Here is a 26,093-nt window from a genome sequence, read left to right as displayed (position 1 = left end):
CCTAGCCCCGTTTCAAATCTTCCATACCTGGGTAAGGTAATTGAGAGAGTGGTTGCTGAACAGCTTGGTAGGTTTCTGGAGGAAATATTGGCATTAGATCCATTTCAGTCCGGTTTCCGTCCTGGTTTTGGGACGGAGACGGCTCTGGTTGCCCTAACAGATGATCTCCGTAGACAACTGGATTGAGGCGGGTCAGGACTGCTGATCCTTTTAGATTTGTCAGCAGCCTTTGACATGGTCAATCATGATCTTCTGGAGCACCGCCTCACAGACGTGGGGATACAGGGCATAGCCCGTAACTGGTTGTGCTCTTTTATCTCTGGTCGGGGACAGAGGGTGGCACTAGGGAGGGAAATGTCGTCGCGCCACTCCTTGGTGTGTGGAGTGCCGCAGGGCGCAATTCTCTCCCCGATGCTTTTTAACATCTTTATGCGCCCCCTTGCCCAGATTATCCGGAGCTTTGGGCTGGGCTGTCACCAATATGCTGATGACACTCAGCTCTATCTGCTGATGGATGGCCACACCGACTCGGCCCCGAACACACTGACCAGATGCTTGGAAGCTGTGGCTGGATGGTTTCGTGGGAGCCGATTGAAACTAAATCCTTCGAAGACAGAGGTCCTATGGCTAGGTCGGGATGGCATGGGGATGAGGGACCAACTCCCTTCTCTTGTGGGGGCCCAATTAGTGCCATTGCCTTCCGTTAAGAGTTTGGGTGTAATCCTTGACGCCTCCCTTTCCATGGAGGCGCAAGTTACAGCAACAGCCAAGGCGACATTTTTCCACCTTCGCCGCATCAAGCAGTTGGTCCCTTACCTTTCCCGCCCCAACCTGGCCACAGTGATCCATGCAACGGTCATCTCCAGGCTTGACTACTGTAATTCGCTCTATGCGGGGCTGCCCTTGAAGCTGTCCCAGAAACTCCAGCGGGTACAGAATGCTGCAGCGAGGCTCCTCACGGGGTCTCTGCCATGGGAGCATATTCACCCAGTGCTTTTCAAGCTGCACTGGCTCCCGGTGGAGTACAGGGTCAGATTTAAGGTGCTGCTTTTGACCTTTAAAGCCCTTCACGGCCTAGGACCCTCGTACCTACGGGACCGCCTCTCCTGGTATGCCCCACGGAGAGCCTCAAGGTCCATAAATAACAACACCCTAGTGGCCTCAAGCCCTAAGGAAGTTAGATTGGCTTCAACCAGAGCCTCTGGCTCCGGCCTGGTGCAACGCTCTGCCTCACGAGACCAGGGCCCTGCAGGATCTGATTTCTTTCCGCAGGGCCTGTAAGACAGAGTTGTTCCACCTGGCCTTTGGTTTGGAGCCAATTTGATTCCCTCCCTCCCTCTCTTTCTTTTTTCTTTTCCTTCTCCTCCTGCGATGAGGCTACATTTTAATATTTTAATGTTCCATTATTTTAATGTCGTATTTTATATTTGTTTTTAAGTTGTAATCATTCATCTTGTTTTTATTATTGCTTGTAAGCCGCTCTGAGCCCGGCCTTGGCTGGGGAGGGCAGGGTATAAATAAATTATTATTATTATTATTATTATTATTATTATTATTATTATTATTATTTTGAAACATCTAACTGCTGACAATAAACCTGCTATAGAACATATACCACCCATTATTTCTACGATCATTCGTGAACGTATTTTCGTCAGCTGACAATACTGTTACAGGAGGATCATATATTGCTAGTTGAAACCTCAAAAGGTTGCATATATAATTGTCAACAGTGTTTCACCAGTCCATAGAGCAGACTGGACTCAGACTTGCTGCATGATCCTATCTTTGTACATGCTAGACAGAACAGAAATCACGCCAAATTCCCTTGTACTTGCAGAGCACTAACCACATCACTGGAAAAAGTTACACCACATAGCAATATATTTGGGCTGGTGGAATTGGTGGAACTCTGTTAATGCAAGAGTTGGGTGTGTGGAAGTGGAAAAGTTGAAGGTAGTTGGGATTTTATCCCATGATAGTGTAATATTATGTCTGCAAAAAAAGATTGCATATGGTAAAACACTACAATTGGAAAGCAATAAATGATTGCCCCTCCCTTTATTCAAAGCAGCAGACTATAAGATTACAATCAAGACACAATTCTGGTTATATATAAGCTCACACAAAGGAACACAGTTCTGATATATCAAGATATGCAACATGCGGCTATATGGCTCTTTGCCCAAGTCTTCACAAGTAGAGACTGGTGATGAGGAACTTTGATGATGAGGAACCATGTACAAACAACAAGCACCCAACAGCTAAGGGGAACAGATGAAACCCTCTTATTCTTAGACAACTTACAGGTACCCTACTTTAGGCTCCAGATAACAACATCTAGCAGACATAGCAATTGTGATAACTATTAATGAGAAAGCAGGGAATTAGCCTGAGATGTGCAGAATGTTAAAAGCATCTCGGTGGTAGCATGTTGTTGTTACTAATTCACCAGCCTAGGTGAGCACCTGCTTACAGGAATCATTTGTTGCAGCCACATTCTTTCATTCATCTATTACCTTTCCTCCAAGGAGCTCCAAGCAGTGTGCATGGGTCTTACCATATTAGACTGAGATGGAAATGACTAGCCTTAGGCTACCAAGTGAGCTTCATGGCTGTGTTGAACTGTCTCTCACTACAGGTAGGCTTTCAACAAATAAAGAATATTTAAAATGGCATAGATTATGTTTAAGTTTGCTAAGTTTTTGAAGCCTAATGAAACTGGCTGCTGTTGTATGTAATATTTTATGTTGGTTCTTAAAGTTCTATTGCTTTTCCTTTTTTGGTTATGTGCACAGTAATAAATAAATAAATAAATAAATAAATAAATAAATAAATAAATAAATTTCTTATAAAGAAGCAAAAATTAAAAATACAATTCTTAATATAATAATTGTGGCTAGGTTGTGATAGCACCACCTTTAACAACAGCTGCAGCAGGGGGCGGGGGCGATAATTATGAATTATTATTGCACTGAAGGCACCAGCAAGGGGGAGGGGAGAGGTCCCAGCAGCTTAATGTGCTCCCAGCCTGCTCTGTTCCAATTAAGTGATAATGAATGATAATGAATCTAGCAGTTGGGCTGCATTAAAGGGAAAAGGGGAAATCACAAGGTATGCTAGGAAAATTGCCAGAATCTTCTAGTAATCAAACCAATTAACAGAGGTGGCATGGATGTGTGAAATGAAGAATGGGCAAATCCTGGGGCACGAGTACTATAATTCCCTTAATGGGTTTGTTCTTAGAATTTTAGGGTTGGAAGGGATCCCAAGAACCATCTAGTCCAACTCCTTGCAATGCAGGAATCTCAACTAAAGCACCCAAGACAGAGGGTCATCCAGTTTCTGCTTAGAAATCTCCAAGGAAGGAGAGTCCACAATCTCCTGAGGGAGTCCGTTCCACAGCTCCTCCTGTCAGAAAGTTCTCCCTGATGTTTAGTCGGAATCTCCTTTCTTGTAACACGAAGCCATTGGTTCGAGTCCAACCCTCCAGAGCAGGAGAAAACAAGCCTGTTCTCTCTTCCATGTGATAGCCATTAAGATATAATTATATTGATCAATTCATACATATTCGAATCCCCGCAACGGAATGAGCTCCCGTTGCTCGGTCCCTGCTCCTGCCAACCTAGCAGTTCAAAAGCACGTCAAAATGCAAGTAGATAAATAGGTACCGCTCCGGCGGGAAGGTAAACGGCGTTTCCGTGCGCTGCTCTGTTTCGCCATAAGCGGCTTAGTCATGCTGGCCACATGACCCGGAAGCTGTACGCTGGCTCCCTCGGCCAATAAAGCGAGATGAGTGCCGCAACCCCAGTCGGTCTCGACTGGACCTAATGGTCAGGGGTCCCTTTACCTTTTTAATACAACATGCAAACTAGACTACTGTATTATTACAGTCTCGTTTGAATGTCTGCTGCATCCTCCGACATTCCATCTTAAGACTGACTGAAACGCAGACTTGATCCATGGCTTTAACATCAGCCAAAATTTTTCACCACCATCCTTTGCTTTTTAAAAACCAATTAACATAATGAGTTCTGGAAAAATTGAGCGCTTGTGTGCTATTTAAGAAGGGTTTGGTTGGCTAAATAAAAGTATCACCCTAATGTGGTTTTAGGAATTTTTCATACCAGCTAACAACACCTCGTTTGCTTTTTGTAGTTTTAGGCATCTTCACCTAAAATATCAGTTTGCAACTTGTCTGCCATCCAACTATTTTTGCCAAATACATACCCCAAAGTGCTACTTATTTTGTACAATGCAACAGGCAAGAAGAAACATGCAAAATCTTCCATTTTCTTTCCTTCATTGCAATATTGGTCACTTAAAAACAACACACAAACATGGAAACACAATTTCTTCTTGCTCTCCAATATCAAACACTCACTGCAACCTTCAGGACTGCCTTGTTTCAGTAAACCTTGGCCTGGTAAGAACTCTTTGGTCAAACTACATCTGGCCTAAACTCTTACGAATCTGTGACAACTGTTTTCATGAGGTGTCATTTATTTTGTATACAGATTAGGGAAGTACACATTGCATGCTAAGATATAACATAGCCATTATGCCCAGGAATTATTTGGAACAGGAATGGGGAATCACAAGTGGATAGACTACTGCTGTACTCACTCCTGCATGCAGAATCTGGACTCAGTGGGCCTTTGACCTGATGCATCAGAACTTCTTAACCTAAAGCTGTCAATTTTAGTAGAGACACCTATGTATATTTCCAGTTTAATTGTTATAGCAGCCACGTTCTTAGGACTAGAAAGAAGCCACTATAGAAACTGATCTTGAAGTTTTGTAGAAACCCTATACAGTGGTACCTCGGGTTAAGAACTTAATTCTTTCTGGAGGTCAGTTCTTAACCTGAAACTGTTCTTAACCTGAGGTACCACTTTAGCTAATGGGGCCTCCCACTGCTGCTGCGCCAGAGCCGCACAATTTCTGTTCTCATCCTGAAGCAAAGTTCTTAACCTGAGGTACTATTTCTGGGTTAGCGGAGTCTGTAACCTGAGGTACCACTGTATCTGTTAAGTTTGAACTGATCCACAAGTTATTTGGGAAGTACCTCCATTTCAAAAAGATGCAATGCAGTATGGTATATCTATACAGTGCCTATAGGAAAAATTGCTCCAACAGATGACTGTCCATGGTATATTTAAATCAAGGAGGATTATACTCAAAGACCATCTCAATTTTCGTGTAACCTGTCAGTTTTTATTACTACATCTCCTAACTAAAACACCCATCTCAAATGCTTCTCTGGGATAAAAGGACCATATCATTGGCATAACACGGAACTGAAAATTGTTGGCCGTTGAGCCTGAAAAGGAAATATAAGCATCATGGTTAAGGACCAAAACTGCATAATATGTAATATGGCTCAACACTTCCCAGTCTTAGGTATGTGCAACTCCTCTCATCACTTTTTCTTGGAAGCCTAGGGCTAGGGGAAAAACTAGACCAGAAGCATTACATAAGGGTCTGAAATCAATAGGACCACTGTTCTTAGCATGGTTGAGTCTTCACTAAAGGCATCCAATTTGAGGCACCAAGAGGAGTCAGAGGAAAAAGAGACAATGAGATGATTTACGGGTGGTTTTTGTACAGAATATTTTTATTCAGTGCTTTCAAGATATCTGAACCTTTACCGTGTACTTGCTACAAACATATACAAAAAATAGTTTCCTCAGCTGAGAATTATTCTGAAGTCATCTTTAAACTGTTAAATAAAAATTGAAAGCATTACCTATGAAATACCACACATAAATAATAAAGGTAAAGTCCATTTGTAAAATACGAGTTTGCTTTACTCATCTATCTTCTCTTCTTACAGGAAGAAGAGATGCATAATGCACTCTCCTTGTACTATTTCCTAAAGCGTTTGAAAAGGGGATGGACGTGTTTATTTGAGGAGGCCCTGCTTCGTGAGGCTTGGTATTCCATGTAAACTGTATCATCTGCTCCAGACATAGAGCTCATTGTGCCATAGTGCCGGGAAACCTAGAAGGAGAGAGGATAAGAATTTAGTAACGTCTACCGTCTAAGGCAGAGCCTGCAACCCTTTTTCACACAGGCGTCTCAACTGAGCAGAGTGTGCCTACACTTGAACTGCCATGTGGGAGTGGAGAGGCTAGGACCAGCAGAAAGTGCAATGTCAGGGTAGCAATGTCTGTTCTACATATGAAACCCCTACATTCATATGATGTGTGAACAAGATTTGTGATAGTTACACACACACACACACACACACTTTATTTTCGGAGCTAGGTCATAATCATTCACCACCTGTATCCTAAAAGAAGCTCCCTCCTTTTATTCTTTCTTGCAGGATGGACAGGAATGGGGAAAATAACTTTCTACTTCCTTTCCTCTCATTCATCATGGAAGCCACTGCCACTGAAGCAGGTAGAGGCAGGGCCACTTCCCTTGGGCGGTGGGTGTGGTGAGTGGCGTTGAACATTAAATTCCTCTTTGCTCCACATCAAACTTGACAGGCTACCATGATATCCACTTGCCTGAGATGACTTTGAGCCGTACTCTCCTGCAACCACCTCTTCCTCAGCATCCATATCTGATGCTTGCAAAACTTTTTGGAGAAGCTGCTGCTGATCTTCCTTGGATGAAAACATAAGCTCTTCCTCCTCCATACCTGCAAGTTTAGTGATCACCTGAGACACAGGAAGGAAGAGAGATGTTACATACAGAAATTAACTACGCCTCTCAGTGAAGCTTATGGATGCGGCACTGTACTCAGTCCAGTATACCTGAAGGAGTGTCTCCACCCCCATTGTTCTGCCCGGACACTGAGGTCCAGCGATGAGGGCCTTCTGGCGGTTCCCTCGCTGCAAGAAGCCAAGTTCCAGGGAACCAGGCAGAGGGGCTTCTCGGTAGTGGCGCCCGCCCTGTGGAACGCCCTCCCACCAGATGTCAAAGAGAAAAATAACTACCAAACTTTTAGAAGACATCTGAAGGCAGCCCTGTTTAGGGAAAATGTTAATGTTTAATAGGTTATTGTATTTTAGTGTTTTGTTGGAAGCCGCCCAGAGTGGCTGGGGAAACCCAGCCAGATGGACGGGGTATAAATAATAATTATTATTATTATTATTATTATTATTATTATTATTATTATTATTATATCTGAGGAAATAATGGGCCGGGGTGATACAATGTTTAGCAGAAGAATCCCTGACTGGGCTGGCTGAGACTGCTGGAAGTTGTAGTACAACATCTGAAGGGCACTATTTTGGCTACCCCTGCGTTACGGAATTGGACTAAGACTGGGGAGTGCCAAAGTTCAGTTTCCCACATAGACATGAAGCCCACTGGGTGATCTAAGGCCTAACCCCCTCCATCCCACTCTCTATTATCCAGCCTATTTGGTAGGATAATAGAGGAGAGCTGTACATGTTGCCTTGAGCTAATTCAAGAAAAGAGCAGGGTGTGTGTTTAATAAATAAATTCAAGTTTGTATCAGTAACAGTGCAACTTCTAAACAATTAACTATTAAATAACCAAGGTGAAGCAACATACTTGATGTGATTGTTGTCCCACCTTTATCTCTTTATGAGCAACACAGAACCAGAGGTAATAAAGTTAGTGCAGTGTTACTGTGTTTCTAAGTTGCGGCATTGTTGATCCACAGAACACTCAGGTGCCAGTCACTGTAAAAAATATTGCAAGTTAATGGGGGACAACATTACCTTAAAGCTGTAGCCTTGATCTACTAGAAACCGTTGACGTTTGGTTGAGTATGCCATTTCTTGAGTGTCCTGGGAGACCAGGGAATAAAAGAAGGCATTGTACTCCTCTGCAACCATTCCTAGAGAAGTAGTAGCACATAAAAGAACGTCAGGATGTCAAGAAACAAACATTTTGTAGTTATCTTATAGCCGTGTCAGCAGCCTACGATCACTGATAATTAAGTAAACCACCAGCTGCCAATTCAAAAGCTGCAGTTAGGCACAGGAAAAGAGCTCCCCTTAGATGGGCAAAAGTCCCAAGTGGTTATTTCAGTTCAAAGCATCCTGGTCTCTCTAAGTCAACTAGGCAGGAGCCAGGTTTCCTTCTGCCACCCTCCATTCAGCGTTTGCAGTAATTGCAGAATCATACCCTTCTGGTGTGTAGTGCACAAAGAATATTTCGCATCAACCAACCTATACATGTCATATATGAAATCAGTGGTTTTTTGTTTGTATGTTCTGCATACCCAATATTTCACTTGAGTAGCTAGGATTGTATTAGGATATGAGGTACACCCAAGCTATAAACCAAAGACACAACACCGTTAGAATTCTTTCCATAAGGTCATGTAAAGCAAGCTAAAATACAACCTTCTACTATAAGTAGTAAAATTCAGCTATTTGGTGTTAGCAACTATTCTTATGTTTCATATTTATTCTTGTTTCCTTTCCCCCTAACAATGCCTTCATTTGAAAGAAACACACACACATCAATGTAGGCAGGAATTCTTTATTCCATGCAATTACTTCCCATTATCCCTATGCTTAAACACTGGATAATTCTAATCTCCCCCAATCCAATGATATCAATCTCAGGGAAGTGGGTTTGAGCCCCATGTTGGGTGACAGATTCTTGCATCGCAGGGGGCTGTACTAGACTAGATGACCCTTGGGGCCCCTTCCAAACCTACGATTCTAAGAGCTGGGTGCCATTACTGCCAGCAGCACACTGCCACATGCATAGAGCCCTTTGCTGGTCAAGGTGTTAAAAATGATCAGCAAAGCAGCAGGAAGCATGTTCATCCAAGCCCCAAATCCTATGCAAAGATCCTAGTACTATGCAACAGACACACCTTAGAACTCTAACACAGCTGCCTTGGAAGTTCAGTAAGAACAATTAGAACAGAGCCCCTTGAGCGAAAGTGTGTCTTTACAAGACATACAAAATGCTAATGCTCAGTGTCATGTGAGGAGCGATTAGGCAAGAAAGACAAAAGGAAAGATGGCCCCCTACTGCAGCACGTTTTAGAACTACCCTTGAATTTTGTTTTAACCTATGACCTGGAGCTGACAGTGACAAACTAGCACAATGGCAAATTGTACATGCTTAGTCGGCTACATGAGTTGACTTATGTTACTTTCATGCTTGAGTGTCCCATTAAAATGGAAGACTTTCAGGGGCACAGGCCTTGAGTTACCTTTTTTGGCTCTCAGCACTCGACCCAATCGTTGAGCCTCCTGCCTTCGAGACCCGCCGTGGGACGAAATCTGAATGAGGACATTGGCTTCTGGCAAATCAAAGGACGTGTCTCCTACCTACAATACAGAAACAACCTCTTAACGAATGTGTTGTTTCCAGCATTGAAAATAAAAGCAAACAACTCTTTAACAAGCAATGCAGATTTGTGGGCTACAGTAAAGTAAATAAATAATTCTGTCAACATTATAGCCGTTTCACAGGCTGCTCAAAATAAGCCGTGTAACATCCCAAGCCAATTTGGTAACTAACAGATCGCTTTCCATTACCTTTGAAATAAAGATGGTGTTGATTTTGGGGTTGTGTTTGAAATTCTGTAGGATCTGCATTCTTTCCCCCTGTGCTGTAGGCCCATATATATAGGGTCTAAAAAGAAAAAAGGACATAAAAAATTGTGATGAACGGGTGTCGCCTTCCCATGGACTCAGGTATGTGGAACAGGCATTACGAAGACTCGAAAACCATGGGAATTTTAAAATAAATCTGTTTCGCATATTTTCCACATTCCATTCAAAATACAAAAACACTTTGCTTTCCTTGCAGCATTCTTTGCCGACTGCACTGAGGACCCACCCGCCTGAAGATAAACCCATTCTTCCCGAAACCCCTTCCAAAGAAATAAATCCAGACAGTTGTAAATGTTATCCGCTTGATGTGTGCCTCCTGACTCAACAGATCAGTGGGCTGAATTTATCTGTTAATCCTACATGAAAGGATAGCAGCAGCTGTTAAAATATAAAAGGTGTTTTCTTTTGTTAAATTCACTGAGTTAGCACATTAACAGCTGTGTCCTCCCTTCCCCCTTCCCACTCGTGTCCTTGCATAACAAGCTGCCCTGTGAATTAATTTTTTTTCTGGGAGCGTCCCTGCACCCTTTGGGACAGAGTATCCAGGTTGCTGAGCCTAAAGAGCTTGGTCAAGAACAGCAACCAAAGAGACTGTTTAGGCTTTACAGAAGTAAAACCATCTAGGGAGGAAGAAATGTCTTGTTTACTTGGCCAAAAAGAAGAAGAAGAAGAAGAAGAAGAAGAAGAAGAAGAAGAAGAAGAAGAAGAAGAAGAAGAAGAAGAAGAAACCACACAAAAGAGCAGCCATATCTTTTTACAAAACCAAAGGAAGAGAGAGAAAAAGGGATATATATAACACATCTGAGAAAATATATGGATTTCAGTTTCTTGGTAGTTTCAGATTCACACAGGCCAGGTTCACATGCAGTGCCAAACAATGCTTAAGACTATGCAGATTTGTTGTCTAGCTCTCTCCAGACAATGTATGAGTTGCAAACCACAGAGCTGACCTTGGTTCCAGGTTGTGGTTTGTCTGGAAGAGAGCTAAACCACAAACCATAGTTCAAACAACATACTAAGTGAAACCATAGCCTGACATAGTAACCAGATGGCTGGTGAAGGGAGGGAGAACAGTGGCTTCAACCTCTGCTCTTTGCTTGTTAATGCTAAACCATGGCTCGGCTTAGCATGACTTGAGAGTGAGGGCACAGTATCTCCCAGCTACCATGAGCAATTTCCCAGTTTTGTGGAGTAACGAGCACCACTCGACACAGTACTTCTATGGTTCTTAGACAGCATTTTTGTACCTGTACATTAAACAGTATACCCTGTCCTGAGGCAAAGGTGATTTGTAACTATAGAAACAAAAAAGCATGTGGTAAAACTTGCTCCCACATTGCTATTATGCTTATATTCATCAGCAAATATTGGCAAAGCAACCATCGCTGGGTTGGAAATAATGAACCGGTAAGTTTCAGAATGTAGGTCAATTCAAAATAAACAACCGTAAGCACTGCTCTACTGCGTCAGACACTGGTTATGTTTGGATTTAATGATAGTTTATCATTAAAGGGATCAGCTGAAGTGAAGCTGGGGCTCTTGTGCTTTTGCTCTCCCTCTCCTCTTCCAGCACAATGACAGGCAGGTGGGAAGCTCTCCCTTCCATTTTTTATTAACTGCATCTTGTCATTACATCTGAACTTGAGCAAGCTGTGGTTAATCTTAACTACGGTTTGTGGAATCAAGTCAGCTTCAAATGATGGGTTAGGACCCAAGTTGTCTTGGTCTCAGCTTGTCCATATGCAAAAGCTCCCGTCTCCTCCTCGCAGCTGTGCCAGAAGACTACGCAATCCAGAGCCTCACCGTAACTCATTCCACTAATAATAATAATAATAATAATAATAATAATAAACCAGAGTTTTTCTTTACATCTTAATGAAACCAATTGGACATCTAGCCTAGTATTATCTGCTTTGATGGTGGCTCTCCGGGGACTTGATTTCTTCTGCATCATCTGGTCCCTGATATTTTTAAGTGGTGATGTCAGCGACTGAATCTGAACTTTCCAAATGTAAAGCATGTTACTATGACTGAACTATGGCCTAAACGTATCTAATGTGACTTATGTGAATAAGTTTCCAACTGTCCTCACAATTCTCCACATAAGATAAACCCCTTTTTAGAAGTAGTTAAAGCAACATTAAACAAGTTCTGTTGCTCTCTCTGAGCAACAGCACTTTTGTCCAGTCAAGCCCCACACCACTGAACATTTCTTAATAAAAATCTCATTTTGTTCAGTTTAAAGTTTATGTAGGTATCCAGTTCTGCTCCTGCAGAAGAGCCCACAGGGTATGGAGGGTCAGTGTCACAGTTCTGCCAAGAGCTCTGACTGGGCAACTTCCTCTGACAGGGAGCGGAAGTGACCGGAGGCCTTCGAAGTCTTGGCCTCCAGTCCACTACTCCTAGGCTCTATCGCTTTTTGGGAACAAAAGGCCAACACTTGGCCTGAAATCAGGTATTTATCCCACACTTCACGGCCTCCTGGTGCGCTTCTTGTGCTGTTGAATTGGTGAAGTACTTTGTGAGGCCCTCAGTTCCTCCAGCCTAGGGGAAGGCACCTTTAAAGGTCCGGACTCTGGCTCTATAGACCCTAGTACTGTAGGAACTGGCTCAGTGTGCTCCATTCACAAATAGTGTTGGATACAATCTCTTAATTAGAATACAATTTTACATATGATCCAAGATTTGAACCCTTCCTCCAAATATTGCTTCTGCAAATTGTATAGATGTTTATAATAATCTCTTGCTCTCCATCACTATAGTTTGTTTTTTAAGAGGAAGGAGAATCAGCAGAAAAACCAAATGCTATTTTTGACAGCACTGGGAAAAGACTAAGCGAGTCAATGCTGTTCACCATTCCATTTTACTGTGGATATGAAACATATGGGTAAGCATAACACATATATATCTTCATGTTTACCCTTCATTCAATACTTACTTGCCCAGCCTAACTGCATACTCCTTCAAAGCAAACACATTGTCTGCAAAGACTATGATTTTGTCATTCCTTCGCTCATGAAACTTAATCAGGAACTGGCAAGCCCTGAATTTGTTTGGGTTCATTGTATAGAGCAATATCCTCTTCTTTGTTTTAATAGCCACATACTCTCTGTAGAACTCAGGAGACATTGGGCACCATACCTATGTTTAAGCCAAATAAAACAAAGTTAGATTCCAGTCAGGATATTTCTGTAAGATATTTCTCAGAAGAGAACTATGATAAAAGTCTATAGGTTATGCTGTATGATAAAAAAGGATGAAGGGACCACACAGCACCTCAACAAGAGGAGATATTCACAATTGAAAAAGGATGTTTGTGAATTTTTAAAAGGAAGCCTAAAAAGAAGAAGGAAAATTATTCACTGCATCGCTTGGACAACGTAAATCAGTGCATTGTGTCTAAACACAATGAGCTGAGGATAGATGACTCACCTGTGCATCCTCTCTCACTGCTACCTTTCAAGACGTGAAGCAATGCTTAATAAAAGTAAGAGAAATGTGTGATGTCACACTCCCACCCCCCAATATGGGGTAGACTACTTTTAGTGATATTTCTAGGTTCGGATACTTTAAGGCCTCTGGGTCACCCTGCCAGATTATCCAGGATTCTCTTTTTAAAATAAATGTTATTTTCCATTTTTCAAAAGTTGACAAATACACACCTTACAAACACATACCTCCAATACAATTGCATATTTGACTTCCCTCACCCAGTCTTTTGTGGTTCCTTTTCTAATTTAGATTGTATAACACTGCATTTTTCACTTTACTCCATTTTTTTGTTATTCTTCCATCTTAGTACAATTTTAACTGCTTGGTTTAAATTAATCCTACTAATGAACGTGCCTGTATGTCAGAAATTTTCAAATATTCTAAAATTTTTCCCCACTCTTTAAGATCACCCCCCCATTTCTTATTACACCTGCCAGTTTTGCCATTTCAGCATAACCCATCAATTTAATCAGCCGCTCTTCGTTAGTTGGTACAGCATCTTCTTCCCACTTCTGGGCAAATATCATTCTGGCTGCAGTTCATCCAGTATTCTCACCCTTACGAGCAGTAAACCTTGTGCAGCAGTTCCTGCCATCCACCTCTCTGGTTTCAAGTTAACAAGAAATAGTTCAACTCACATGCCCCAAACACAGCGTTGCCTGATCATGCAATGGGGCGCTGCCCTCTGCTGTTGCTGAGGAGAACTGAGCGTTTCAAAGCAGACTGGTTATTTCACATGGTAAAAATGGGTTAACTCAAAATGCAACTTTCTGAGAGAGGATTTTTATATACTGTTTATTTGCAAGACGAAAGCTCTTTTAAGGCATTCTTCTTCTGAACTAAGCAAACGCTTGGGGGTGGGGAGAGAGACACAGAGATGAATGCATTAGTTTCCCCCCTCCAGCCAATTAAGTAGGGACAGTAGCATACTCATCACTGCTGCCACCCTCCATGGTGCTTTTTTAACTCAGAAGATGAATACCAGAAAAGGGCTTTAGTAAGGCAAATATATATATAAAAAACCACTGTAAGCAAACAATTGCTCAAACAATTGCTCAAGAGTGCTTAAGACTGTAGTATTTGTAGCATCTTCATTTTTCAGCTGTGTGCAATAGCTGAAAAGCTAACAGATTTAATACTGGGAAAATTTGCCATGATTTGTATCAGTCCTGTTTCCTGATTTTAAATTCCATGATAGGGGAAAACTCATTGCAGAATAGGAGCATTATAACCCATGGCCATATACCCAATGATAGACATTTCAGAGTTTTAGGTTAGAAAAAAGAAATTGATCTACAGAAAAAGCAATTCTGTGGCTACTCTGAATGTTTAAGAACATAATCAGGAGTCCAAGGAAGAACAACAGCAAGGTATAATTTACCTCAGCACACTGGACTTTTGCAATATAGCCATTGTTCTGCAGCTCCATCCAATTGGCTTCATACAGTTTAGGCCCAATGAGGAAATTCAAGTCTACGATTTTGTCATCTTCTCTGACAAGAGTAGCTGTCAGCCCAAGCTTGCAATGGGCTTGAACAATGGTCAGAACACGCCTGAACATTTTTGCTGAAGAATCACAGAAGAACAGATTATACTTTGATTTCAAAAAGGGATATTTAGAAAGGCATTCAAGCTGGAGCGCCACATTTATTTTTAGAACTGTGAGTAACATGAAAAGGCTTAGGCAAAAATATGCCTATTTCAAAGAGCCACATTAGATTAGAAATTTTTTTTAACCAGGTGGGTTTAGTCTTATTTTTTATGCTCTACAAGCATTAATCAAATCAAAAGTAAGCAGCCTCTTTATAATTTTTGAAGTTGAGAAAACTAGGGACAACCTACAAGATGGGAATTAAATCTGCTATGCTTAGAATTCCAGGCTGCAATTCTATATATACTTCCCTGACTGTAAGTCTGTTAAACTTAGTAGGATACTTCCAAGTAAATATACAGAGACCACATCCTTAGTATATTAATTGCTTAATAAAAGAAGAATTCCCAGTTGCAAAATCATATCATATTTCGGGGGAGGAGGGAGTCCATCCTAGTATGGAAAGGCGAGCACATTATTATAATTTTTAAAATAAACAGAACAATATTAAATTTGGTAAGAAAAAGTATGCTTTTTAAATTGTATTTTTCAGGGGGGTTTGAAGGCCCAATATTTTTGGTGAGATGGTTTGTGATTCTACCCACCCCTAGTCCCGCATTTTAGAGATGAAATCTCCAAGTTTTGCAATAAGTTTAGCCCGTGTCTAAATCTAAATGTCATATAGTGAATCATACTGGGTTTTCACGCCCTCTCCGCTTAAGAATAATGAAAAGAGAGGCTACAAAGCAATCGTAGTCAAGTAGTAGGTATTACAAAAAATGCAGCTCCTGCTTGTTTTGAGAATGCTCACAAAGCAGTTTTAAGGGCAACTAGCAGCACTGCAATATGCTCCACCCATGTTAGAGTTCCGAAACATGTATTAATTTTTGAAGCCAGGTGACAGCACATGTCAAAATTACAGAATGAAATAACTGGGAATGCCCTAGTTCAGTACAGCCTTACCTTGGACCCCGAACGCCTTGGAACTTGGACATTTTGGCTCCCAAACACCGCAAAAATGGAAGTGAGTGTTCTGGTTTGGGAACGTTCTTTCGGAACCCAAACATCCGGCAGGGCTTCTGCAGCTTCCGATTGGCTGCAGGAGTTTCCTGCAGCCAATCGGAAGCCACACTTTGGTTTCCAAACGTTTTGGAAGTCAAATGGACTTCTGGAACAGATTCCATTCGACTTCCAAGGTACGACTGTAGTATTGGATTTAAGACTGGGGCAAATGGGATTGTTCACAGACATGGACACGGCTTGTTTACCAGGGATGGTGTGCACTTCGTCAAGGATCATAAGGCCCCACTCTTGACTCTTCAGCCATTCCATTACTTTTTCTGCCTCCCACGACCTCTTTGTTGTGTGCCCCAACATGGAGTAAGTGCTGATAGCGATGGAGCAGCCAATTGGCTTGTCTTTGGCATCAGAAGTAAATCGGCAGATCTGGCTGTCGTCTATGGTGGACCACATTTTGAACTGGGCTTTCCACTGCTCTACAGAGACGGCGGAATTGCCCAGAATCAGGCACCGCTTGCGGACCGTCGAGGCAGCTGTGACTCCTACAAGTGACTTGCCAGCACCTGCAGTGGACAAAAAGACGGGAAGTTGTCAAAAATGTGCCTGAAATGCACCACAGCTCAAGGTGCGGTAGGATCCAGAATAGAAAGCGCACAAGACCCCAGAGAGCTACATTCTATCGAGAGAACATCTAATAAAGTGGTCACTTGTGATGCATGTCCTGCCTGTCACACAAATATGGAAAAGCTTAACTGGCACATCTGACCCAGGTAACGCTCTCAAGACAAATGTAGATGCAAGTTGAGTAAGTCGGATAAGCTGTTCCAAGAGGAATGAAAAGAGACATTACAAGCACAAGAAATATATATCCATAAAAGTTCAGATTAGTGATTGCTCTCCGGCAAAATAAACACTCTCATATGTGGGACGAAGCCTAAGCCAAAATCAAAGAATTTGAGAAAGCTTTTTAACTTAAACCCAGCCAACTCACCGCAAGGCAGGACAATAACACCAGATCTAGCACGGCCATTCCCAAACATTTTTCTCAGACTCTTCTCCTGGTATGGTCGGAGGACAGCTGTTGGCTTCAAGTCTATATTAATATCAGGATTCACCGAATCATTTCTGAAATCATATTCAGCCAGTAGAGGGTATTCCAGATGGATACATCGCTTCTGAAGCTCTTCAATCATTTCCTTAAAAAAGAAGCAGGGGCAAAATCTTTTTTCTCATTTTGCTACTCTGCTATTCGCTGGGAGCTTCAGCTACAATCTTCCTGCAAGGCTTGAAAGAAGAATGTCAGGTTGCTATATCTGAAGCTTTTAATGTTTGACTATGTGTTTGGTGGCTAGGGTGGCCCATCAAGATGGAGGGGAATTATTATTATTATTATTATTATTATTATTATTATTATTATTATTATTATTAGCTAGCACACAAACACACATACATGCTGCAACGCTTTGGGTATCATGGACAAATCTGAAAATGTTTCTCACATTTTATGAGCCACAACAAGAAAATCAACTCTCTCTTTTTAAAAATCACTCCTATGCTTTAATTTTCTAGCATATGTTTACATTTATATACTTGATTGATGTTTAGAGCTCCAGCTGATGGGGATGCAGAAAGCACTTACTACAGTTTTAATATCTAACCTTCATCCTGATCAACTTCTCAGGCTGAGTGCACATGAACATAAGGTAACATGTACTCTACGCTACTCAGGTTATTCAGGAGAAAATTCCTAATTTGCCTAATTTGCCCTTGAAACCAGAAGAGTGAACAGTATGGCCAATGGTTAGGGATCATGGAAGTTGTAGTCCAGCAACACCTGGAGGGCCTATCACGTTCCCTACCCCTGCTTGTGAAGGAGCACACTCACTGAAGTCATGAGCTCAATCCAGAACTATTCTCAGCTCTGGTTTCCCTATGGTACAGACAGCCATACAATTTCTATTCTATTTCTGTGGAAGGGAAGAGCAGCCACTATCAATGTTCACAGACCAAACTAAGCATGAATTAGGATATTCTCTTTGGAACAGAATGTGTAGCCTTGATTCTTCCTCTGTATACAGTGGTACCTCACAAGACGAATGCCTCGCAAGACGAAAAACGCTCAAGAAGAAAGAGTTTTCCGTTTTTTGAGTCGTTCCGCAAGACAAATTTCCCTATGGGCTTGCTTCGCAAGACGAAACGTCTTGCAAGTTCTTGCGAGTTTGTTTCCTTTTTCTTAAAGCCGCTAAGCCGTTAATAGCCGCTAAGCCGTTAATAGCCGCTAATAGTCGTGCTTCGCAAGACGAAAAAACCGCAAGACGAAGAGACTCGTGGAACGGATTAATTTCGTCTTGCGAGGCACCACTGTACCTGTTGAAAGACCATTCAATATACTTTGCCGTGCTAAACTTAACAGTTTGCATTAACATGGCCAAGATCCACTTCACCTTATCAGCTGCAGACAAATCATCATATTACAATAGAAATCAGTTTCTAAGGAACATTTGGTCTTACTGGTTTAAAGGACATTGTTCTGCAGTCACACAAAACTGCCAAGGCAGTTGGCTGAAGTATGGCATGCAAAACTGAAGATCACTGAAGGACCCACAGATACAACTGAGCCTGGGAGGAAGGAAAATGGCTCTTCAAACTAAGCAGCAAAGGGCTGACAACAACCATGGAGAACCATGTCCCACCAAGCCATGCTGTTACTGCAAAACTGAATTAATTCATATTCAATATGCTGTGGCTAGGGTACTCCTCAGTGGGGGTGCCATCAGATTTATGGGTGTGGTTGTTTTTTACCTGTTTCACTTCAAAAGACACAGTCTGGGTTTCCTCCTCCTCCTCTTCATCCTTATCCATTTGTTCGTAAAACTCAAATAAGTCAGCAGGAACACCTGGTTTACCCTGAGCATCTGTCCCTTGCGACGTCGAAGGGCCACTGCCCCCTTCACTAGACTTGGCAATCTAGAACAGAAATTCATCAGGCTAGAGGAAAAGGTGGCTAGAAAGAGGCTTAAGTTCTGTCAATTAGCTGGACCTTGTAAAAGGCAACTAATGAGACAAGCTGTACTCCAATACAGGCTGCAAATAAGCAGGAGCCCCACATCACTGCCATACAGCAGTGAGGACAACTGGCAGAAGAAGAGAAGTAGAATGTCCCAGTGAAACATGTAACCTGCTGCTTGGCAGGGGGTTGGACTCGATGGCCCTTGTGGTCTCTTCCAACTCTATGATTCTATGCCTCATGGCCATCTCTGATACCTCCAATGGAGTGGGAAACTCAATGGGATGAGTACAGCAGGAAGGTAAGCTTTTCTACAGCTTCTAAAGAAGGGGACATATTACATAAAAAAGGTGGTCCAGAATCTCAACGTACAGCTGATTTACTCGTGAATGTTTCAGTGATGAGTTCAGTTTCTTCCCCTTCTGCATTCCTCAGCCGGCAGTCTCTAATAACCGGGTCCTGGAGAAGCTGCTGAATGACTTCAGGATGGGTGCTTTCTACAAAATACCTAGGAAGTAGAGAAAAGGAGAGGGAATTCTATAGATTTCACAAATGTTAACAACATCTACCACCATTTTACAGAAGGTCTGCCTCCACGGAGCATGTTGCTCCTCTGTATGATACACTTTGCTAGGATGCTGTGTCATATACTTTTAGGACAACTGTGAAGTAATGGCACAGTTAACACTTGATGACAGTTTTTAAAGAGGCAGTGTGTTAAGAACATTGCTTCTCCAATCACACTGCTTTCTGCAATGGCGTTCTATAACAGAAGATAATTCACTCAAGCAGCACCCCAGCCAAAACTCAGTAATCAGCTATTATTTGGGATTTGGGAATGGGTTGGGAAATAATCCCCTGCAACTCAAAAAGCAAACACCTGCTTACCTGTTGTGCTTCAGGACCAGCTTTACCTTCCCATAGCTGACCGTACAAAGCTGCAAAACAATAATATGCATTGGAAACAGAACTCCTGAAGATATTCAATTTGCATTATACACATGGCGAGAGTAATGTTGCAGCTTATTTCACAAGATCGCCAACAAGGCAGGCTACATGGTCAAGTTGCCTGAAACATGAAAGAGAACATAGGCCCCACATTTTCAAAAACTTGGATTAGACCAGCATTTCCCAAACTTGGGTCTCCTGCTGTTGTTGGGCTACAACTCCCATCATCCCTAGCTAGCAGGACCAATGGTCAGGGATGATAAGAACTGTAGTCTAAAAACAGCAGGGAACTGGAAACTCTGGCTTAGAACATGGGCAGCCAGGCCCTCTCATCCTCAACCATTGGCCATACTGGCAGGAGCTGAAGGGAGTTGTTGAACAACATCTGGAGGGCACTACGTTGGCTACCTGAGATTTAGACAACTCCCATGGCCACATGAATCCTGCGCATCACACAGCAGGTTTCCCCACTTTCATTCCATGCCATGGCACCTACTGGCAATGAGGCAGTGCTCACTATGTGAAGGGTAGAATGCACATGAGAAGTTCTCCTAAATGTTATGCCCAGGGGTGGAAGACAGACACCATGGCTTAGCCCCATAATGACCTGATACCAAAGATCCGCTCTCAGCTTTGACCAGAACTAGCTTGCAAAATCCTGGCCGAGGTTCGCAGTAGCAAGTGGCCGTGCTTTTGCAGCATCCATAGAGCATTGCTCCACTGAGCTACCTATACACTTCTTCATGATGCCCGATCCTCAGTATTTAGCTTCCTCCTTCTTTTCGCTGCTGTGCCCCACTTAAATGAGTGACTTTGGGACTGGCAAGTCTCCACCACTCATCTATTGAAGATCATGTTAAGTTGTGCACCGATGTTCTTGGGCAGCTCCAAGCACAGCAACAGACTGTTGTTGTTGTTATATTATTAGTTTTAAAATAAAGCAAGCTGATAATGATTAACCACTTACCTTGATAAACTGAAGGATCCCATCTGGCACTCCAGTCTTACTTAGCTTCTGCAAATATTCGGTGATGTCACTTGTTTGCAAGCCCACGCTGACAGCAGCATAGAGGGAGTAAGCCGTCAACTTGTATTCATGGACATGGGTGGGTCGGCAAACAGGCTCAGCGATGGCAACTAGAAAATCCTGGGCATACTTGTAAACAGGTGAAAAGGCCTCGAGGAAAATATGGCCATCAGGGGCCTACAAAAAAGGCAAGCATCAATGGTAATAATACTTTATATTATCTGTATGTTCATCATTATTAAAAGAATTTATTTCCCACCCTTTTTTTCGGGAATACCAAGGCAGTTCACCAACAAATAAAACCCAATGGCAACATAAGAAGTATAAATCTGAATATTAAAAAAACCTATCCATAATTAAAATTAATAATAAAACAATTTCACCCAAAGCCAATTGTGTAGTGGTTGGAGCAGGAATGGAAAGACCCAGGTTCAAATGCCATGAAGCTTCACTTTGGGTGATTTGGGGCCACTATATACTGATGGCCTAGGCTACCTCACATGGTTGTTGTAAGGGCAAATGTGTGTTGTAAGCATCCATGCGTGCTACCCCGAGCTGTGAGCTCCTTGGAAGAAAGGTAACTTTTAAAGGCTACCAAGCAGTCTGAAGAAAATACACCTGTGGGGAATAAATCACTTTTAAGTGAAACAAATTGATTCCAATGTTGCCTTTTGCATTCTAAAGAAACAAAATATTTGAAAATCGAAAGTAACTTTCTTTTGTTGGACGGTTACAAATAGAAATTGTCTCCTCTAGAGGGAGCTTGTCAAATTGTTGCTGCAGTCTACTTGAGGATTTCACAGCTGCAAGATTAAGATCGTGGAAACAGACTGCGACCTTGAATAAAAATGTGTGTGACGGAAGCTCTGGTGCTTGCTTTTTGCAAGACGAGCGCATTGCTGGAGCAGCTGCATAAGAAGATGGATTTGATGAATGAGAAGTTGGATTTGATGACTGTTGAAGTCAGGGAATGTGAACAAACAGGGAATATTGACTCAGAAATTATACAGGGACCAACTCAGGAAATTGGTTTGACTGTGCAAATGCAAGGGCAGATGATAATGGAGGAGGTAGTGATTGTACCTCAAGCAATACAAATGGAGAGACCCGAGTCCCTGCAAGAGCATAAGCCGTTGTTTTGGAAGATTGAATTTGGAATGGGCCAGAAGGAGTCTGGAGCTGAGGAGGCTCTTAAACTTGGAGGGACTTTGAAATATGCTGTTAAATATTTTTTGGATTATATTGATGATTGTGGGGAGTGGGACTGTGGGGAATGGGTTGGTTTGATGAGGGGAGATGGACATAATTATGGGTTGAAATCCCCCAGAGACCTACTCCTCAATGAGTATAAACAACAAGAAGATCTGCAGAAGGGGTATGGAAGAGACTTAAGAGCCTCGGACATAAGACTACCAGGTTGATAGACTAAGATGGAATGGACAGTAAGGACTGACATAACCCAAGACCAGGAAAAAGGGACGTTGGATGAAAATTGGAAAATCTACAAAGAAAAATTTTTAATTTGGGGAATTAGTGTAAAATTAATGAATATTGGGGGAAATGTTGGAATGAAATTGTTTGGCTTTAGTAGAAATGATATAAGGAATTATGTATAAATAAGCACTAAGTTTTAAGTCGCAAGGTGTTTTACGGCAAGATAAGGTTAAATAAAGTAACGCAAATTTTTAGCAGAAACATTGTAAAACTAATAATGGTTAGAAATATGTTGGAATGATCTTATATGATTTTAACAGGATTGATATAAAGGAGTTGGGAATAACTGATTGTTAATTGGTGAAAAGAGGAAAAGTAAAGTTATATTAAGATAAATTACAGGATTAAAATTTTGAAAAGAGGGAAAGAATTTGCTGAAATGGATAATTGATCTAGAATACAAAAAAAGGGAGGTGTGAGGAGGTCAAGGAAACAAGCTAATGAAATAATAGAAAGGAGATATGATGCGTTTTCCTTTTTCTAATTTTGTTTTTGTTTAATGGGTTTTATTTTTCTGTCTTTTTTCTTTTTTATATTGTGGCGTGTTGTTTGGTTTTTGTTTAATGTGGTTTGTTCATTTTTTCTTTGTGTAATTGTTGAAACTTTAATAAATATTATTATAAAAAAATTAAATAAATCACTTTTAAGTGTTCTCCTGGAAATGCCGTGCACCAGATGGCAGAAGTCCCACTGCACTCATATATTATTCCAATCCATGAGTCTAGGTTGGGACAGCTCACGTCAGTGCAAGAGCATAATAGAAGAAGCACACCGGCTGCAATCTCCTCTCTGGGAACCTCTGTGTTCACACTAAGCCATAGTTTGGCTCAGCATCACATGCAAACCAGCTCAATATATCCAAATACTTTGATACGTTTCCTTTGCCGAAACGTGAGCATTCCAAGTTCATGGAACTTACCACCCACAAGGGGCGTGAGGAATGATCAGCCTTTAAGAGCATCTGGTTCCTGTAGTCTTTCGCTCCATATTCATCTATTTTGTTTGAGGAATCTTCCACTTGCTTCCCTGCTGCCGAGGGAACTGCTTCCTGGGACTCTTTGCCTGAGATATCATATTCTTCTTCGTCTTCTTCCTCATAGTGTCGTTTCTTAGATTTCTTCTTATCTGAAAACCAAGGCCCAAGTGGTTTAAAACACACCCGCAACTCAGAAAACGTTTTCCTGCTAAACAAATCACAGGCGCTGAATTTTACAATACTATACTGTCTGTAGAGAAACCCATATGGAACCCCTCTGCCCTTTCTCTATGAAGAATCTTCAGAAAACCAAAAGTTGCTCCCTGACGGGGGACATTTGGTCCTCAGATCTAACCAGGCTTGACAGGGGTCCCAATTTGACTGGGAAGGCTTTCCCACAAACTACGCCCAGCTACCACCCCCACCTGACAGAATATGTGGAGCAGGGCAACTATTAGGACTAGACTTCCCTCATTTTGCATCTGCTTTTTTGTCTCATTGAGAACGCATATGGCTATAGGATATTATCAGCCTTTCCTGTTATTAGGGCAAAATTAGATTCCCTACAATGAAAATATTTGTAGCAAATGAATGTGTAGCAAATAGCATTACATTCACATATTGTGAATGTATTTTCTACATTCCAAGAAATGTCCATGTAAAAAAATCCAAAGCAAGAGAAAAGACCCAAAACAGAGTGACATAACTGATTGGCAACCGCACACTCATTTGCTTTAAAAATGGAAGTGAAATGTGCTTGCAAGCTAAGCACTGATAATGTGTTTTCCTTCAAATGCAGATATGTCTGCTTACAACTTCCATGGACTAATACGCCTCTGAAAGTCATGCCAGTAAAGAGTTTTTAAAAAAATAATTAGCAAGAGGCACAGACTGGGTTGTTTATACCGCCAACACACAGTTATGGAGAGAGAAGTATTCACTGGGCAGCAAGAGGAGTACCAGGTCAAATAAACCAAGACAAATTGGCCCTCTAAAGCAGGAGTGTCAAAATCAAACACATCACTGAAGGACCAAGCTTCCAATCCAGCCAATTCTCAGGAGTCACACTCCAAACATTCCACCAGTGTTGCTCCAAAAACCTGTTCTCTCCATGCTCCTTGACAGCTATATTACTAATTTAAATGAACCCTAGAAGAGGCTAATGTTGAGACATTCAGTCAGCCCATTCACCCTGCTAAGCTTCCAAACTCTTTAGACATGAGGCTCTCTGGAACCTTAGACAGGCTCTCCAGTCTTCTTAACCATAAGGGGTTGATGATAAAAACCTGGAAACTTCCTGCTGGAAGGGCCTGCATTTTATCATTGAACTCCAACTGCCAGCTCCAATCTTCGATTTGGGCCCCTAGCACATAGATGCATGCAGAAATTCTTTTTGTTCACAAAAGGAGTTGTTTTGAAAAGCAGTACGCAACACGTGACTTAGGAGAGCTGAATTTTCAAACCGGAAAGCTATGCCTAAAAACACAAACACAAATAGGGCTCGGGAGCAAGTATAGCTAATCGGCCTGCCTAACTGTAGATACCGATTTTGTAGCTACCAGAAAAAAGACGCCTTTTTACAGCTGCGTTCCCCAAAATAGGCATGTGTTGAAAAAAGACAAAGGCGCCTAAGATAATAAAAGGTATGCTCTCTTTTATTTATCCCGTCATGCATCCTACAGTTCCAAAGAGGTAAGGTAATCAAGCCCTCCCCAACGAAAGAAAACAGTAGGGACCCCCGAGGGCTTCCAGGATTTGGAAATCTCCCTTGCTAGGGATGCGTAGGGAATGAGATCCCTGGGGACGATCTCCCTGGGCTCCGCTCCCCTTGCAAAGGAAAGGGCTGCCTTTTCGGCTCCTCACCTCGCTCCTTCTTGCCCATCGGCTCGCGGCTTCGGCAGAGTGCGCAACGCCGCTTTCACGCCTCCCTTCCGCGTCCCTTCCCATTCGCCCCGCCGCTTCCGGAGCAGGACAGGGAGCGAATCCGGTTCCTCTCCGCCTCCATAACGTGGCCGATCACGCGGGGGGGGGGACAGGAACGGGGGGCTTGCACGGGAGGGAAAGAAGCATGCGCCCCCAGGGCTAAAGTTGCCGCGATGGGGCCTCTTTCAGCCTGGAGCCGCTTTCCCAAGTGCCCAGGAAAGAGGCGGATTTCCCGGGGAGGCCAGGAGGGCCGGCCGTGCCCGCTTGGCAGAAAGGAGGTCGCTGATCGTCGGGTGTCCTAGAATCGTAAAGTTGCCGCGTTGCAATGCAGGAATCTCAGCTGAAGCATCCACGAAGATGTAACAAAGAGCAGCCCAGAGGCTTGTGGCACCTCGAAGGCTAACAGATTTATTAGGCAGCCTAAGCATCCGTGGTGCCTGGCGTGCTCTGGTCCATGGGGTCACGAAGAGTCGGACACGACTAAACGACTAAACAACAACAAGAAGAAGAAGAAGCATCCGTGGGCTAGCCAGTGCCGGATTTACGTATAAGCTAAACAAGCTATAGCTTAGGGCCCCTCTCTTGGGGACCCCCAAAAAAATTAAAGGAAAAAAACGCCTTGATGTACATTTCCAAAATATAAGAGAAAAAAAAACAAATAAAACCTACATACAGCAACAGTGTTTTATGTTGTGTAGGCTCCTATGATGTAAGGAATGGGCCCCGCCTGCTAGCCTGCTCCCTAAAATATCACTGGTTTGCTCATTTCTGTATATAGGGTGCCTACATTCTACATTCATATGAGTTTGACTAAACTGCGGGAGGCAGTGGAAGACAGAAGTGCCTGGCGTGCTCTGGTCCATGGGCTCACGAAGAGTCGGACACAACTAAACAACACATTCTGCATGTGCAAATGGCTTTAGATACCTTATTAGGTCCATAAATTACCATGTAGCGTATATTCAACACAAAAAACATGGACAATTTCTTGTTGACAAAGGACAGCTGGACATATAAAGGGCCCCATTACCTTCAGTAGCTTAGGGCCT

At 42.4% G+C, this 26,093-nt stretch overlaps 1 protein-coding gene across 1 annotated transcript; it reads right to left on the bottom strand.

The window, feature by feature from the left end:
* Window positions 1-5,596: 5,596 nt before the first annotated feature.
* Window positions 5,597-25,132, bottom strand: ERCC3 (ERCC excision repair 3, TFIIH core complex helicase subunit). Its single transcript, XM_079974288.1, has 15 exons — window positions 24,985-25,132; window positions 23,065-23,270; window positions 20,592-20,828; window positions 19,565-19,614; window positions 19,049-19,184; window positions 18,472-18,636; window positions 16,661-16,865; window positions 15,918-16,232; window positions 14,440-14,624; window positions 12,505-12,707; window positions 9,489-9,585; window positions 9,161-9,278; window positions 7,704-7,822; window positions 6,519-6,671; window positions 5,597-6,003 (listed from the first exon to the last, which is right to left on the bottom strand). Exons 1-15 carry the CDS (start codon window positions 25,001-25,003, stop codon window positions 5,869-5,871), a joined length of 2,343 nt encoding a protein of 780 aa, XP_079830414.1. The 5' UTR covers window positions 25,004-25,132; the 3' UTR covers window positions 5,597-5,868.
* Between the last annotated feature and the right edge of the window lie 961 nt (window positions 25,133-26,093).

Source organism: Podarcis cretensis, assembly GCF_951804945.1.
Source record: "Podarcis cretensis genome assembly, chromosome: 1".
In the NCBI taxonomy this organism is placed as follows: Eukaryota; Metazoa; Chordata; class Lepidosauria; order Squamata; family Lacertidae; genus Podarcis; species Podarcis cretensis.
Note: the sequence above shows the minus strand (reverse complement) of the source record. Positions and strands in the feature narration are given on the sequence as shown.

Excerpts from the sequence above, each read along its gene's own strand:
- ERCC3 (XM_079974288.1), bottom strand. Across the intron at positions 16,866-18,471 it reads TGTCTTTTGAAGTGAAACAG|GAAATGATTGAAGAGCTTCA; the intron begins GTAAAAAACAAC and ends TTCTTTTTTAAG. Across the intron at positions 7,823-9,160 it reads AGTGCTGAGAGCCAAAAAAG|GAATGGTTGCAGAGGAGTAC; the intron begins GTAACTCAAGGC and ends CTACTTCTCTAG.